This window comes from Barbus barbus, assembly GCF_936440315.1.
Source record: "Barbus barbus genome assembly, chromosome: 39".
Lineage (NCBI taxonomy): Eukaryota > Metazoa > Chordata > Actinopteri > Cypriniformes > Cyprinidae > Barbus > Barbus barbus.
In genome coordinates this window covers 25,461,590-25,476,024 of record NC_136717.1, presented here as the reverse complement: position 1 = coordinate 25,476,024, position 14,435 = coordinate 25,461,590, and the positions used below count along the sequence as shown (strand labels likewise).

Here is a 14,435-nt window from a genome sequence, read left to right as displayed (position 1 = left end):
TTTAGTCATTTAGCATGACTTTTTCCCTCAACTTCGGAGAATATATTGAAAGTTGTTAAAGGGATCCCCGGCTATTAAGTGAAGTGACATACTGCCAAGTATGGTGACCCATACTCGGAATTCGTGCTCTGCATTTATCCCATCCAACGTGCACACACACAGCAGTGAACACACACACACACCGTGAACACACACACACAGCAGTGAACACACACACACAGCAGTGAACACACACACACACCGTGAACACACACACACAGCAGTGAACACACACACACAGCAGTGAACACACACACACAGCAGTGAACACACACACACACCGTGAACACACACACACACCGTGAACACACACACACAGCAGTGAACACACACACACAGCAGTGAACACACACACACACCAGTGAACACACACACACCGTGAACACACACCCGGAGCAGTGGGCAGCCAATGCTGCGGCGCCCGGGGAGCAGTTGGGGGTTCGGTGCCTTGCTCAAGGGCACCTCAGTCGTGGTATTGAGGGTGGAGAGAGCGCTGGACATTCACTCCCCCCACCTACAATCCCTGCCGGCCCGAGACTCGAACCCGCAACCTTTGGATTACGAGTCCGACTCTCTAACCATTAGGCCACGACTTCCTGGGGAAGTCATGTATAGCTTAATATAACACAAATGATGTCTCTTATTTAAATATGTAATAGAAAACCCATGAAAATCTGTTATTTAAAAAAAATCTACATCGTTTTTGGACTATAAGGGGGCGCCATTATTTTATGTGCACAGTACATTCTGCGTTGATGATGTCAAATGGTTGCACATGGTGAGCTACTGGCACTTATTTCTATGGTCTTTGGCTTTTTACCGCAACACCACTCAGAATACACAACTCAGAAAATAAAATACTGATATGATACCACATTGTGTGGCTTTTGGTTGTCATTTTCAGTCAAAGGGCAACAAGAGAAGCAATGTAAGACTGCTTGGGAAGATGCCTGTGGACGAATAAAACTTCTTAAAAACCCGCTTCTTTTTTCTCTCCACTTTAGCCCTGATGCCTTTGAGTCTTTTAGTAGACCACAGCTACTGAAAGAGCTTGCAAACGCCTGAGACAAGAAACGCTAGATGCCATCTGTTAGGATGTAAACATGCCGCCGCTAATCATGACTCGCGGCCGCTAGAGGAGTTCCTCAGCGCTGATTTGCCTCAATATCCGGGGCGTTTAGACTCCTTGTGGGGAAAAATCCATGGTACAGCATTTGGTTTAAACCTATACTTATATCCATCGCCACCTGTAAGCTCTTTCAGTAGCTGTGGTCATCATATCAGTATTTTATTTTCCAAGTTGTGTTGTGGTAAAAATAGCAACAGGTAGCGCTAGTTGCTCATCGAGTGCAACCATTTTACGTCATCAGAATAATGGCACCCCCCATAGTTCAAAATATGTATAAAAACGATGTGATTTTTTAAAATAACATAAATCTTTGATGGCTTTTCTACTACATATTTCAGTAAGAGACATCATTTACGTTATATTAAGCCATACAAGTCTTAGTACCCAGGGATCCCTTTAAGACGTTCTCCGGCTGTAAATACACCTGTAGTCCTGTCATGTCCGTGGCGTTTCCCTGCAGTGCCACAGAGCTGACAGGTCTGAGGGTGGCCCAAATGAAAGCAAGTACCCTGATTTACAGCCTGTCCCGCCGTATACAATAAACCCAGACAGAATGCCATTTGTTTGGCTTCCTCTCCCTTCAAACCATTTTTAAAAGTCCAGTTTCCCAGGCTTGAGTCCTGAGGCTATTTCGGCGGCGTTGAAAGGGCGTCCCTGGCGTCTCGTCCTCGTGTGTTTCTCGGACAGGGTGCTCTTCAGTTGCGGGCGACATGTTTTTATGTGCGAGACCCGAGCCAATGAGGCCTGCTTTTTTCGCCCTGTGGGAACCTCCTACTGTCTGTTAATTAGAGTGTGTAAAGTTTACAGCCTTTGAGAAGCTGTTAAGCGGCGAAGAACGGCGAGTAAAGGCAGCCTGACTGTGAAATTGAATTATGAGCGTGTGTCACTGAACAAAATGGAAAGTGTGCGAGAGGGAGGAGGGAGGGAGAGAGCGAGAGAAAGAGAGAGGGGAGGAGGAATCCCTGGAGCCCTGATACTTCCCTTCTCTATCTCTCTCTCTCTCTGTGCTGTGTTTTTAGTGAGCGAGGTAGAGCGTGTAGCCTCACTAGATGCTGAATAGTGAATGGAATATATACTGTGCCGCTGTGTGTGTGTGACTATAACATCCCGTCTGTCTGTCCACAGATGCTCCCACAGCAAGAATGGGACCACAAAAGAGGCGCCCGAGGATCTCAGGTCAGTGTCTGGATGATTGAAAAAGAGCTGATGAATGTCTGAGAGTGAATCTGAAAGAACCTTTCTGGGTGATATTTCATCCTAAAATCAAAAAAAGATTTTTTTACTAAAAGAAAATGAAGCCTGATTTAGATTTATGAAGGTCTTATTTGCCTTGATGTGATTTAAACAACCAAAAAAACTTAAATTTATGCATAATCCTCGCAAATTTTTTTTTAATGATTTTACATAAAAAAAATGTAAGCCCGTTTTATTTGCATTGTGACATTATTTTCAAAACAATTAAGCATAATTCTCCTACAATTCACAGAAGAAAATATAACATTTTGTTTTACTTAAAGAAAAAAATAAATAATAATAATTTAAAATAAATAGTTAACCTATTTTAGAGTCATTACGGTGCCTTTTGACATTATTTTACAATACGCATATACTACCAAAATTCACAGAAAGCCTCTTACTAAAATAAAATAAAAAAATAAATCAATTGTGTATTCATCATGGTAATATTTGTCAAACTGCTTTTTAGTTATTCTTTCTTAAACTATAATATACTGTTGTTATTATTAATAAACTTAAGCATAACGAGAATCTGATGAAGAATCATTAAAAATAATGCACTAAAAATTGGTGGTTAAATAATTTTCCCTCAGAAATTGCTAGTATATTTCACAAATATTTACAAGGAAATGGTAAGTAATGCATTGAATTAATCATGAACTTTTGAAGTAGAAAAACTCAGTATTTTATTTTAAAACGCCCCAGTAACGCCTTAGTTTTTATTCAACTTCAAAAATCATTTACAGTGTAAGAATAAAAAAAAAACATTCAAATGCAAGGAGATTTTCAGCATTGCATTAATTTGTGGTTCATTTGTGCTTATTTGTCAAGAAAATAATGTCACACTCTAGCAAGTCTTAATCGTCCGGAATTATCCTTTATGCTAAATATAATTTCTAATCTTATTCTTTTGATTTTGGGGTGGAGTGGTTTTTTGTTTTGTTGCTAGATCTCTGATTAATCATTATGACTACAATGTAAATAAGTCTGTGAGCTGGTGACCTGTGTGAGACCTCGTGCTTGTAACCGGGATATGAGGTCTTTCAATCATCCTAGTGACATCATCACTTTTGGCCTGCTCTGCTGCTCCTTTGAACTTTGGAACTGCAAAATATTAATATGCTTGTGTAATTTAAGGACATGCATCAGAATCATTCTTTCATGCTAAAAAGTGTTTTCCCACCAAAATTGTGTCGCTTCCTGGAGGATGATGTTGGTAAAGAACTGCCAGGATAAAAGGTCTGGCTATTGTAAAGTATTATGAATCTGTATTTTGCATCTTGTTGAACGAGTAAGTACTATTTAAGGTGCACCAAGCAATTTTTAAAAAACGCTTTTGACCGCAGTGTCGGACCATGTTCCAAAACACACTTGCAGCCAATCAGCAGTAAGGGGGCGTGTCTTGGAACGATAGCGAGAAGAGAGCGCTCAATTGGACGGATATTAGCAGATCGACTATAGATAGAGAGAACTGGAAGATAAAAAAGAGGAAAATATCAGAGGAACAAAACATTAAAAAGAAGGGTTACGATCAGGCAAGAGGTAGGACCCTCGTAAATACCGGAGCAGCTTTCCAGCTCAAGGTCGCCGAAGTTGCATTGTTTCCTCTTGATAGGCGAGTAATGTTGATTTTGCATTGTTTCACACAACTTATCCGTGTTGGCCTTTGTTTGAATATGCTTGTGTGTCATCTTCGCTTGTTTCCGCGATCGTCATTATGTCAGGGTTGTGGGCAGAGATATCAAAATAGGGGCGAGGTCCTGTTGGGCTATGGGAGTGTTTGTTTTGGTGCTTTCGAATATCAACATCGTTTGGCAAAAATCACTTAGTGCACCTTTAATTTAAAAAAGAAATAAATAATAATAAAAGAAAAGAAAAAGAACTACCAAGAAGAAAAGTGGTATTGGAATTTGGGGAGAAAAACGACGATTACAAATTGATACGAATTGATTACAAGGCAAAATATTTTTTTTAGGAAGACATGTTTTACAATATAGATTTTGTAATATATAACTAATATATTATATTTTATGACCCAGAATGACTGGAAGGAATGATTCATTTGGATGTGTACACACATGCTAATGTGGTTGCATATAAATATATATAAATAATGTATAATAGGTGGATCTATGGTAAAGTACTATAAATCTATATTTGGTCTCTTGTGAATTTTTTTTAAAATCCCATGATGATTCTGTTAGCATTATTTAATAGACCTGAGTTTACAATGAGCAAACTAATGTATTGTCATTTTTAGGTAATCAGTTAATGCATCAAGTAATGTCAACTAATGGGATCTTACTATAAAATATACATACAATGGATAATTTATTACTCAGTAGATTATGATAGCATGACATGACCCAGAATGACAGAAGGAATGATAATTTTGTGTGCGAGTTTACTAGTTTTTATTCAGGAACTCCCCAGCATGTGTGTGTGCGCGGACATGCTAATGTGTTTGCAATTTTGATCTAGTTCTCCTCACGGCTGGGTGAGATCAGGGAGTAGCAGTGACGTCTGTAGTGACGTGTTTCTGTTCTCGCTGCCCGTGCGTTTGTCCCTCGGTTCTTTATTAATTCCCAGCAGTCTAACCTCCACCTATTTCTGCCTTTGCCTGCGACAGAGAGGAAGCTCTCGAGTCCTTTTCTTTCCGTCGGACTGCTCTACGCCGTGACATTGCACGGCAGAAAGGATGCCGCTTCCATCCATAGCTCTAGCAGTATTTGCGCGAGGGGATTTGTGTGAAAAGCCGCTGAGGTGAAACTAGACCGCCAGAGAGCAGTTAAGACCATTGCGACGCTGACAGAGACATACATTAAAGCGTAATACACGGCTGAACATGACCTTAGAAATCTGCCGTCAGTCAGAGAGTCTCACAATAGAGCTGTTAGAGCGTGCCGGGCCAGTGAGGGCGCCTCCCATAATGCACTGGGCCTTGGGAGAAGTGTGAGGCCGTGAGCTCATAGCACGAACAATGCACAGGAGGAAAGAATGCTGTGTGTGTGGAATCGCCGTTCTTAGTGAGCATCTTGTATGTGTATGTGTGTTTATGTATGCTATTGCTAATGCCAACGCAGTGCTTGGTCCTGTTGGACAGGCAGCAGTAACAATAGGTGAAGATATCAAGCTACAAACAGAGGTTTAGCTAATGCACTACTTCATTTATGCATTCTCCATTGACGGTCATTCAGGGTGATTATAGTTAACTAAAACAGAAACTAAAACTAAAACCAAAAAAACTTAACTAAAAAAACAAACTAAAACATTATTTGAAATAAACTTTTACCGCAATAAAACATGCCTTAACTGAAATAAAATATAAAAAACCTTTTTAATATATATAAAAATAGCATTTCTTGTTTTAATTTACTTAAAAATAAAAATTAATAAAAAATCTATATATTTTTTTTTACTTAAAATTACAAAAACACAATACAATTACTTAAACTTTAACTAAAATTAAATGAAAATATAAAAAAAATTTACTCATTCAAAATATTAATAAAAACTATTTTATTAATCTCGATGATACTAAAACAACACTGTGGTCAATGAAAAACAACATTGTATTCGGACTTTATGTATTTTTTGTATTCCAAAAATGTTCCGAAGACACATAAATTGGAATTATTTCATGTTAATAAAATTATTTACATTTATATTGTTTTATTCTTGTATGTATGTGCAGTAGGCTCCTAAAAGCTGAAAACTTACACAATACGGTCTCGTTTTTTTTAATTTATATAATTAATATTTGTGTGTGTGTGTATGTGTGTGTATATATCTCAATCAACATATTCAATTTGAATATACTCTAAATTATTCATATTTTATTTATATTATTAGATGTTTTATGCGGCGTGAAACTGACTACCTTTAACACGCTTAATACAGTTTTCTTCAAACTGTTTTCTGCTGTGACAGTACTCGACCTTAAAGTGAAAACTGACTATAGAAGCAGAGAGTTTGTTAATATCAGCTATAGCGTCTCATGACAATTCTGTCAGTGCAATATGTGCACATTTTGTTGCACAATGATCAAGCTTGCATAACTAGATTATGTCTGCATTTCAGGAAAATGAATTGTGTGTGTGTGTGTGTGTGTGTGTGTGTGTTCAGTGTCTAAGCCTTCTTATCAGAACAATATCCTCCCGCTGAGGATCGATGCTGCACTTTCTGCTTCATAGCCATATTCAGAGACACATGATACACAGACATTATTTGTGTGTGTGTGAGAGCTACCAGAGCTCGCTCTCTTTTCTAATTACCCAGTTGTTTTATCATTAGTCAATTAGGGGACTTGGTTTTCTCTTGTCTCTGGATCGTATTTGCTGCATGAAAGACTGATTATCACTTCAAAGTTCTCGTTCACCCACCATCTTTCAAAGTGCAGCCAATGGTGTGCATGATTTCTGCCTGATTTCCTCTCATTGATCGGTGGAAAGCAGCCATCTCCAGGATCCCGAGGCTGATAAAGGTGTGCAGTAGTGCAAACACGGCTGACGGCTGAACCTGTGACCCTTGTAGTGACGGAGAGCCAGTGTGTGCACCTCAGGAGACCCGTCTGTTCCTCTCACCCTTCCCAGGGTGCACTGCGTCCCCGTGTGGCTGTATTGTTGGTGTTTGTGTTCAATTACCGTCACTCTCATTAGCAGCCTCCACGTCACTGCTCTTTTACATAAACTTTTCTAACTAAAAAACATTCACATTTATATTTTGCCCCAAATAAAATCAAGGAAATGTAATGTATAAATAATTAAATAATAATAATATAAGAGAGTTAAAGAATTAGAGTACAAAAATGGTACCATAATGTATAAATACTTTTAATAATACATTTTATTATTTTGTGCATAACAGTAATACATTATTAATTTTAATTTGTGTAAAACGGGTATATATCAAATTTGAATATATTCATAATTTGGGGTGAAAAGAAATAAGAAATGATATTTTGCATGGAATTTTATATAATATATTATTATATTATATTAAAAGATCTTATAAATGGTTTGAAGAAATAAAGTAATAAATTACTGTATATTATATAGATTTAAAACACAAAGTGGTCATTTAAAATGGTACCATAATGTATAAATACTATAATAGAAATATATACTAATTTTTTGCATGATTATTATTGTTTTATATTGGGGTGAAATATGATCAGTACAGGTTTCTGTGCTGTTTAGTTTGCATCCCATTGGTAGCTGTCACATTACATCACTGCTCATTTGCATAAACATAAACTTTTGTCAGTTTTATCACATCCAGTGCTGGACCCGTTCATCATCAGTAGTCACTGCTGGAAATCTCTAACTCTTTGAAACTAAATGACGGTTACTTTGGCACTGCAAATTCACTCAGCTTTAACGTCCCTTCAGAGAAACTATCAAGTGTCATAAAAAAACTGTGAAGGAGTGGAAAGGCATTTTTGTTGACCAATTTAGTCCAAACAACTATTTATTGTGTGGGCCCTGAGGTAACGCTCTTTGCCCGGCTGTCACTTAGCAACAGGCTATTTTCAATGTAAATGCTTCCTGTGGCGTGTGGAGCACCTACAGTATCTGACAGCAGCGGAGCAAGCGTGAGCTGTGGACTTCACACACACACTCTCTCTCTCACACACACACACACACACACACACACACAGTCTCTCTCACCGCTCCAGCAGGCAGACGGACTGATCTGTGAGTGACGGTGGCATCATGAGGAAGAGGCGTGCCACCGCCGGGCCGCTCTGCCCGTATCACAGCCAGCAGGTGGGAGATACGCCGTATTCTTTTCATTGTTGCTAATATTCATTTGTGCATGAGACTAGATTGAATGCACTTTACTGAAATGTTTTTGCTGGAGCTTAAAAGCCTTTTGGGGTTTGTGAAGATGCTTGAAATGAATTAGGCAAATATACATTGTGCTTACACATGTTTCTTTATAATTTTAATTTATTTAAATTTTTGTACTTTTTTTTTTTGATAATTTAAACAGTTTTAACTGTTACTCCACTGTGTTAATAGTTGCACATAAAATGAAAACTAATTACATAATCTGGAAATTTGTGCATTGTATTATGTAAATAAGATAGACTAAGATACAGTGTTATTTTAGTATCATTTATCTTTAGTTTTAGTATTTTGTTGTTTTTTTCATTTGTATTTTTTTTTTTTAATGTAGTTTTTAGTAAGTTTTAGTTTTGGTAAATTTAGTACTTAAACTAACAAAAAAAAAACATTGGCAAATAGCTGAAATAAATGTAAGCTTTTTATATTTTACTTTTAATTTTTTCTTTACACTTGTTTTTCATATTAATTTCAGAGTTTGTTTTTGTGTTTTTGACATTTTTATCATTTTAAGTTTTAGTCTTTAGTCTTAGTTTTAATTTTAGCTAAAATGAAAATGAAATTTGTTACTTCACAACTAGCTGCAAAAAAAAAAATATATATAATTTTATTTTATTTCAGTTCATTTTATTTATTATTATTTTTAATGGTATTAGTTTTGGTTAATGATAATAATGCTGTTCAGATCTCACTCACACACAATCCAATAAGCAAAGCGATCCACAGGGATCCAGCAGACAGGTTTTCCAAGGCATCAAGTGGAAGGATTTCTCTGTCATACAGTATTTCCTGTGAATCACGTCGTGTGTTTTTGTGGAAAAGGAGATTTGTGGTATGTCAGGGACTCTCAGAGGTGCTGTAAATCACTAGTCCTCTTACGGATTTATCCGTGTCTCGGTCCTTCCCAGCCAACTCGCCTGACGCAACGGCCCGTGTGCCTTACGATGATGAAAATGATGGTTAACATTTTGCACAGAGAAAAAATGGAACAAGATCAAGTATATTTAGATTCGAAGCTGGATGCTCATTGGATTCAGATGATTAGTTTGAATCAGGAATAAAGACGTCTGCATCCAGCATCAGCACAGTCAGACGTCACTGAATTTGTGGGACGCCACAAAACCTCAAGTAACCCACCTATAAAAACCATCTTTTTTTCTCAACAGCGCACAATGTTGACATGGTTTGTAGTCTAGATAGAGGGTGAAAATCACTTCAAATCAAAGCGATGTGACATAAATTAATTACTGACTCCTTCAGCCACTTCAGAATTATGAAGTGAAGAACGAAGCCTTTAAAACACTGCTCTTTCCACAAACAGCCATTAACATTCTTGTGTTGTGAGGACCTCAGGCAGCTCAGTTCATTCACAATTTAGTCCTGCTGTAATTTTTATGATGCTGTTGTGACACGTTGGCTGTTAAAACTGCAGTCAAGGGGCGCAGAGCAATGGCGATACACAATCAGAGCAGCGCTGAAGTGCTATGACAGTTTGTCACGCTTGTTTTGAGTCATTTTGCATGCTTAAAAACTCATTCTCATGCAGAAACATGAATACCTTCCACCAGCCAAGGTTGCAATATCAATACTGGGTTGGTTGAGCATTCAAATCGCACAAGGCTTGTTTTTGTGTGTGCTTTTGTGTCCTTTATTGTGTACATGTTTATTTCTATTTATGTACACTACTGTTCGAACAATTTCTTGTTGTTGCTGAAAGTAGTAGTTTTATTCAGCAAGGATGCATTAAATTGTCCAAAACTGACAGTAAAGACAATTGTTACAAAAATTTTTTTTTTTTTTCAAATCAATTCTGTTTTTATAGAACAAATTGCATTATGGTTTCAAAGAAATTATGAAGCAGCATAACGGTTTTAAACATTGATGATAATATTTTTTCTTGAGCAGCAAATCAGTATATTAGAATGATTTCTGAAGGATCACGTGACACTGAACACTGGAGTAATGATGCTGAAAATACAGCTTTGCATCTCAGGAATAAATGTGACCCTGGACCACAAAACGGGTCTTAAGTATAATTTTTTCTTTAAGTGTAACTCGATTTACCCTTTTTTTACACTTTATTTTTTTTTCTTTAAGTGTAATTGAGATTTATACATCATCTGAATAATAAGCTTTCCATTGATGTATGGTTTGTTATGATATGACAATATTTGGCTGAGATACAACTATTCTGAAGGTGCAAAAAAATCTGAGGAATCTGAGGGTGCAAAAAAATCTAAATATTGAGAAAATCGTTGTCCAAATGAAGTTCTTAGCAATGCATATTACTGATCAAAAATTAAGTTTTGATATATTTATGGTAAGAAATTTACAAAATATCTTCATGGAACATGATCTTTACTTAATAACCTCGTAATAACCTAGAATTTTGGCATAAAATAATAATCAATAATTTTGACCCATACAATGTATTTTTGGCTATTGCTACAAATATACCCCAGCGACTTAAGACCCAGTGCTCCAGGGTCACAAATTACATTTTACAATAGAAAACAGCTATTTTAAATTGTAATAATATTTTTACTGTTGTTAATCAAATAAATGCAAACTTGCTGAGCAGAAGAGACTTCTTTCAAAAACATTTAAAAATCTTTCCAACCCCAAACTTTTAAGCAGTGTGTATATATTTGATTGTTTTAGCATTATTTGCATGACATTTAAACATATATTACACCCCAAAAATTCTAATAAATATTTTTAATATGATTAAATTAATTAATTGAGCACATAATGGCATATATATATATATATATATATATATATATATATATATATATATATATATATATATATATATATATATATATATATATATATATATAACGAGCGTAGCGTTAGTTCTGGCAGGTCACGTTAGTCAAGCTTGCGTCAGCTGACTCTCAGCTGATCTCCATCTACCTATAGGAATATGACGCCTATCTAAGCATCCATATATAAGGTCGTCAGTATTATGAGCAGTTTTCGCATTGCTCTATGGCAAATTACCCTCCTCCATCCCCATCTCCTCCTCTGTCAGTCAGGATCCAGCCTTCTGATTCTCTTTTGAATCAGACAAATTCAAAAATGTATACCTAAAATTACTGAACTTTTTATCAAATCTGCAATACTTTTGTTGGTTCTGTTCTGTTTACCCTGGTGGGTTATCGCTGCTCTCCTTGCTCTCATCTGTGCTCTCATCTATATATATACACACACATACACATACACACAGTGTTGGGGAAAGTTACTTTTAAAAGTAATGCGTTACAGTATTGCGTTACTCCCTAAAAAAGTAACTAATTACGTTACCTAGCTACTTTTTATGGAAAGTAATGCGTTGCGTTACTTTTGCGTTACTTTTTAAATATGAGCAGGGCTTGATTGTTTTTAATGCAAGAAATTACATTAATACAAATGTAAAAGCCCTGTATCTTGTGAAGGAAAAGTAAATTCACGTCTGTAAAGTAAAACTCAGGATAAGAAGGTTTAACACTCTTCGGCAATAAAAAAACAATGAAGCACAATTGTTAGTTTATCTAAAGTCATTTTTGCTTATTAGTATGGTTGAACTGGATCATCAAAGGTCAGCAGCAAAGACATTGGTTAATAAAATGGGATTAGATACATTTGTGTTGTTTAACACATTTAATTATTGCAGTTTGCGTCATATTCTGAGTTTGCATTTGACTGTTTTAATTCATTTTGATGAATACTAAATCTGTTTTTTGCGAGTGGGATGAATTCATGCACATTCACGTTTAGATCTATAGTAACAGCATGCTCACACAGCGCACTGTCAGTCAATAAATGGGGAAAAAGTAACTGGCGGTACTTTTTTGAAAAAGTAAAAAGTAAAAAGTAATGCGTTACTTTACTAGTTACTTGAAAAAAGTAATATTATTACGTAACTCGCGTTACTTGTAATGCCTTACCCCCAACACTGTATACACACACTATATTGCCAAAAGTATTGGGTCACCCCCTTCTAATGAACATGTTTGACTACTTTAACATTAAGATTTGTACTCATAGAAATGATTAAAGCATATAATGATATTCTAGGGAATTGTGTGCTTCTAATTTTATAGCAACAGTTTGGACAGAACCCTTTTCGATTCTAACATGACAGTCTCTGTGTATAAGACACGGTTCAAAAAGACATGATTGATTGAGTCAGTGTGGAAGAACTTGACTGGTCTGCAGAAAGCCAAGTCCTGATCCCAGCTGAACACTTCTGGTGTGACTTTATATGCAGACCTTGAGCCAAAAACTCATCACCAAACACCAATGACCATGCAGCCATGCATGGCTGTCTCTGGAACAGGCCCTCTCAACTTTACTGATGACTTGATGCATGATGACAGTAGCAGAATGAATTTGGAAGGGTACAAAACCATCTTAACTACCAATATTCAAGAAAATGCCTCCAGATTCATTGGGAAGTGCTTCATATTGCATCAGGACAATGACCCAAAACACCCTGCCAGTTCAGTCAAGGAATTTATAAGGGCAAACAAATGGAAAGTCTTAGATTGCCCAAGTCAATCTCCAGATTTAAATCAGACTGAACATGGATTTCACCAGCTGAAGAGGAGAATAAAGGCAGAAACTCCCCAAAACAAGCAACAATTGGGATTGACTGCATTAAAGGCTGGGAAAAGCATTTCAAAGGATGAGACCAAGAGTCTGGTGATGTCTATGGGTCACAGACTCACTGCTGTGATTGTGTGCAAGGGATCTGCAACTAAATAATAGCTTTTAATCTTTTATATCTGCCTTATGTTCAACTGTCCCAATACTTATGCTCACATCAATGAGTGGAATGAACTCTAAAAGTGCTGTTCTTTTTATTTGGTAAAACATGTATGTGTTGAAACGGCTAATAATAAAACGTGACATTCTGTAGTTTTGTCTCATATTCATCTTTTAATCATATTTGCAAATGTCTTGACTCCACAGCTAACAGAGCAATTTTGTTACTGTTCCAATACTTATGGAGGGCACTGTGTGTATGTATATGTATGTGTGTATATATATATATATATATATATATACACACACACACACACACCGTATATATATTCATGTAATTTTGCATTGCAGTAATGCACTTATTTTATTTTTGTTAAGTTTTTTTGCAAAAATGCTCAATTGTCCTAAAAACAGGCTTTTTATGCTAAATGTTTGATTTCCCTTTTAGTTTGGAATGGAAAAAAATATATATATTATATTATATTATATATACACACACATACTATAAATCGTTTTGGATACAAGCAGCGCATCAGTGTCAGATTGTAGTTTTTGAGCAAATTACAGAAAGCATTAATTTATGCAGTATTCTGACGGGTCGGTCCTGGTGTGGCATTTAAGTCATAGTAAGGGAAACATCTCGTAAAGGGTTCTTCCTCTTTCACGCCTCACTGCACCTTGGCATCTGCGCAGCGGCTCCGCATGACGCCGGCCCATGTGCGTGTTCCTCTGAAGATCCGAGTGTAGAAACACGTGCCTGCCAATGCAGTGCATCAAAGCCCTCGCTTTTGCTTTCATGCACATTTGCATCCCATTGGCCGATGTGTTTTGAATGCATATGCACGGAGAATAACATGACTCAGCATCTCTCTGTGTCTATTGTAAGCCCTGTGATCAATGAGAAGCTATTAGACGTCTTTTCCCTCCCGGCTGTCCTGTACCACTGTTCACAAAGGCCCTGATCAACCTGCTCGGATCGATACGGTTTCCAGCAGCAACCCCCGTTTTGTTCCCTGGATGTGTTGTTGATATCACCTATGCGCGCACACACACAGAGACACAATCACACTAATCCGAGGACATTAGCTGTGGAGAGAGTCCATTTCAGGCAGGTAATGGGCAGATTTGGCTATCACAGGATGTCGTAAAGGTTGCACTGAAGAGTGAGATAATGTGTTTTTTTTTAAGCCCGACCTCTCTGGGATCTGTCAGCCGCACTCCAAGCCAAAGTGCTTGAGCAAATTTCCCATAAACACCTCTCTTGTTTTAGTCGGCGGTAAAACACAAACACACACGTGCTAAAGTTTAAGAGAGCCCAAGTTTGATTTTACGGCCCATTGTTTGCACAGAACATTCTCTTGTTTGACAAGCTTGCCGGTGACTCACGTCTCTTGATGTTGGTTGCTGCGGACGCTGTTTTGATTATGATTGAG

At 37.0% G+C, this 14,435-nt stretch overlaps 1 protein-coding gene across 2 annotated transcripts in view; it reads left to right on the top strand.

Moving 5' to 3' along the window:
* LOC306858801 (cGMP-inhibited 3',5'-cyclic phosphodiesterase 3A-like) overlaps window positions 1-14,435 on the top strand; it is a 98,724-nt gene that overhangs the window by 45,239 nt on the left and 39,050 nt on the right. For both annotated transcript variants that reach the window (XM_079399536.1, XM_079399535.1), the window contains exon 2: window positions 2,294-2,344. In XM_079399536.1, the coding sequence (XP_079255662.1) occupies window positions 2,294-2,344 (51 nt within the window). The remainder of the gene's footprint in view (window positions 1-2,293; window positions 2,345-14,435) is intronic.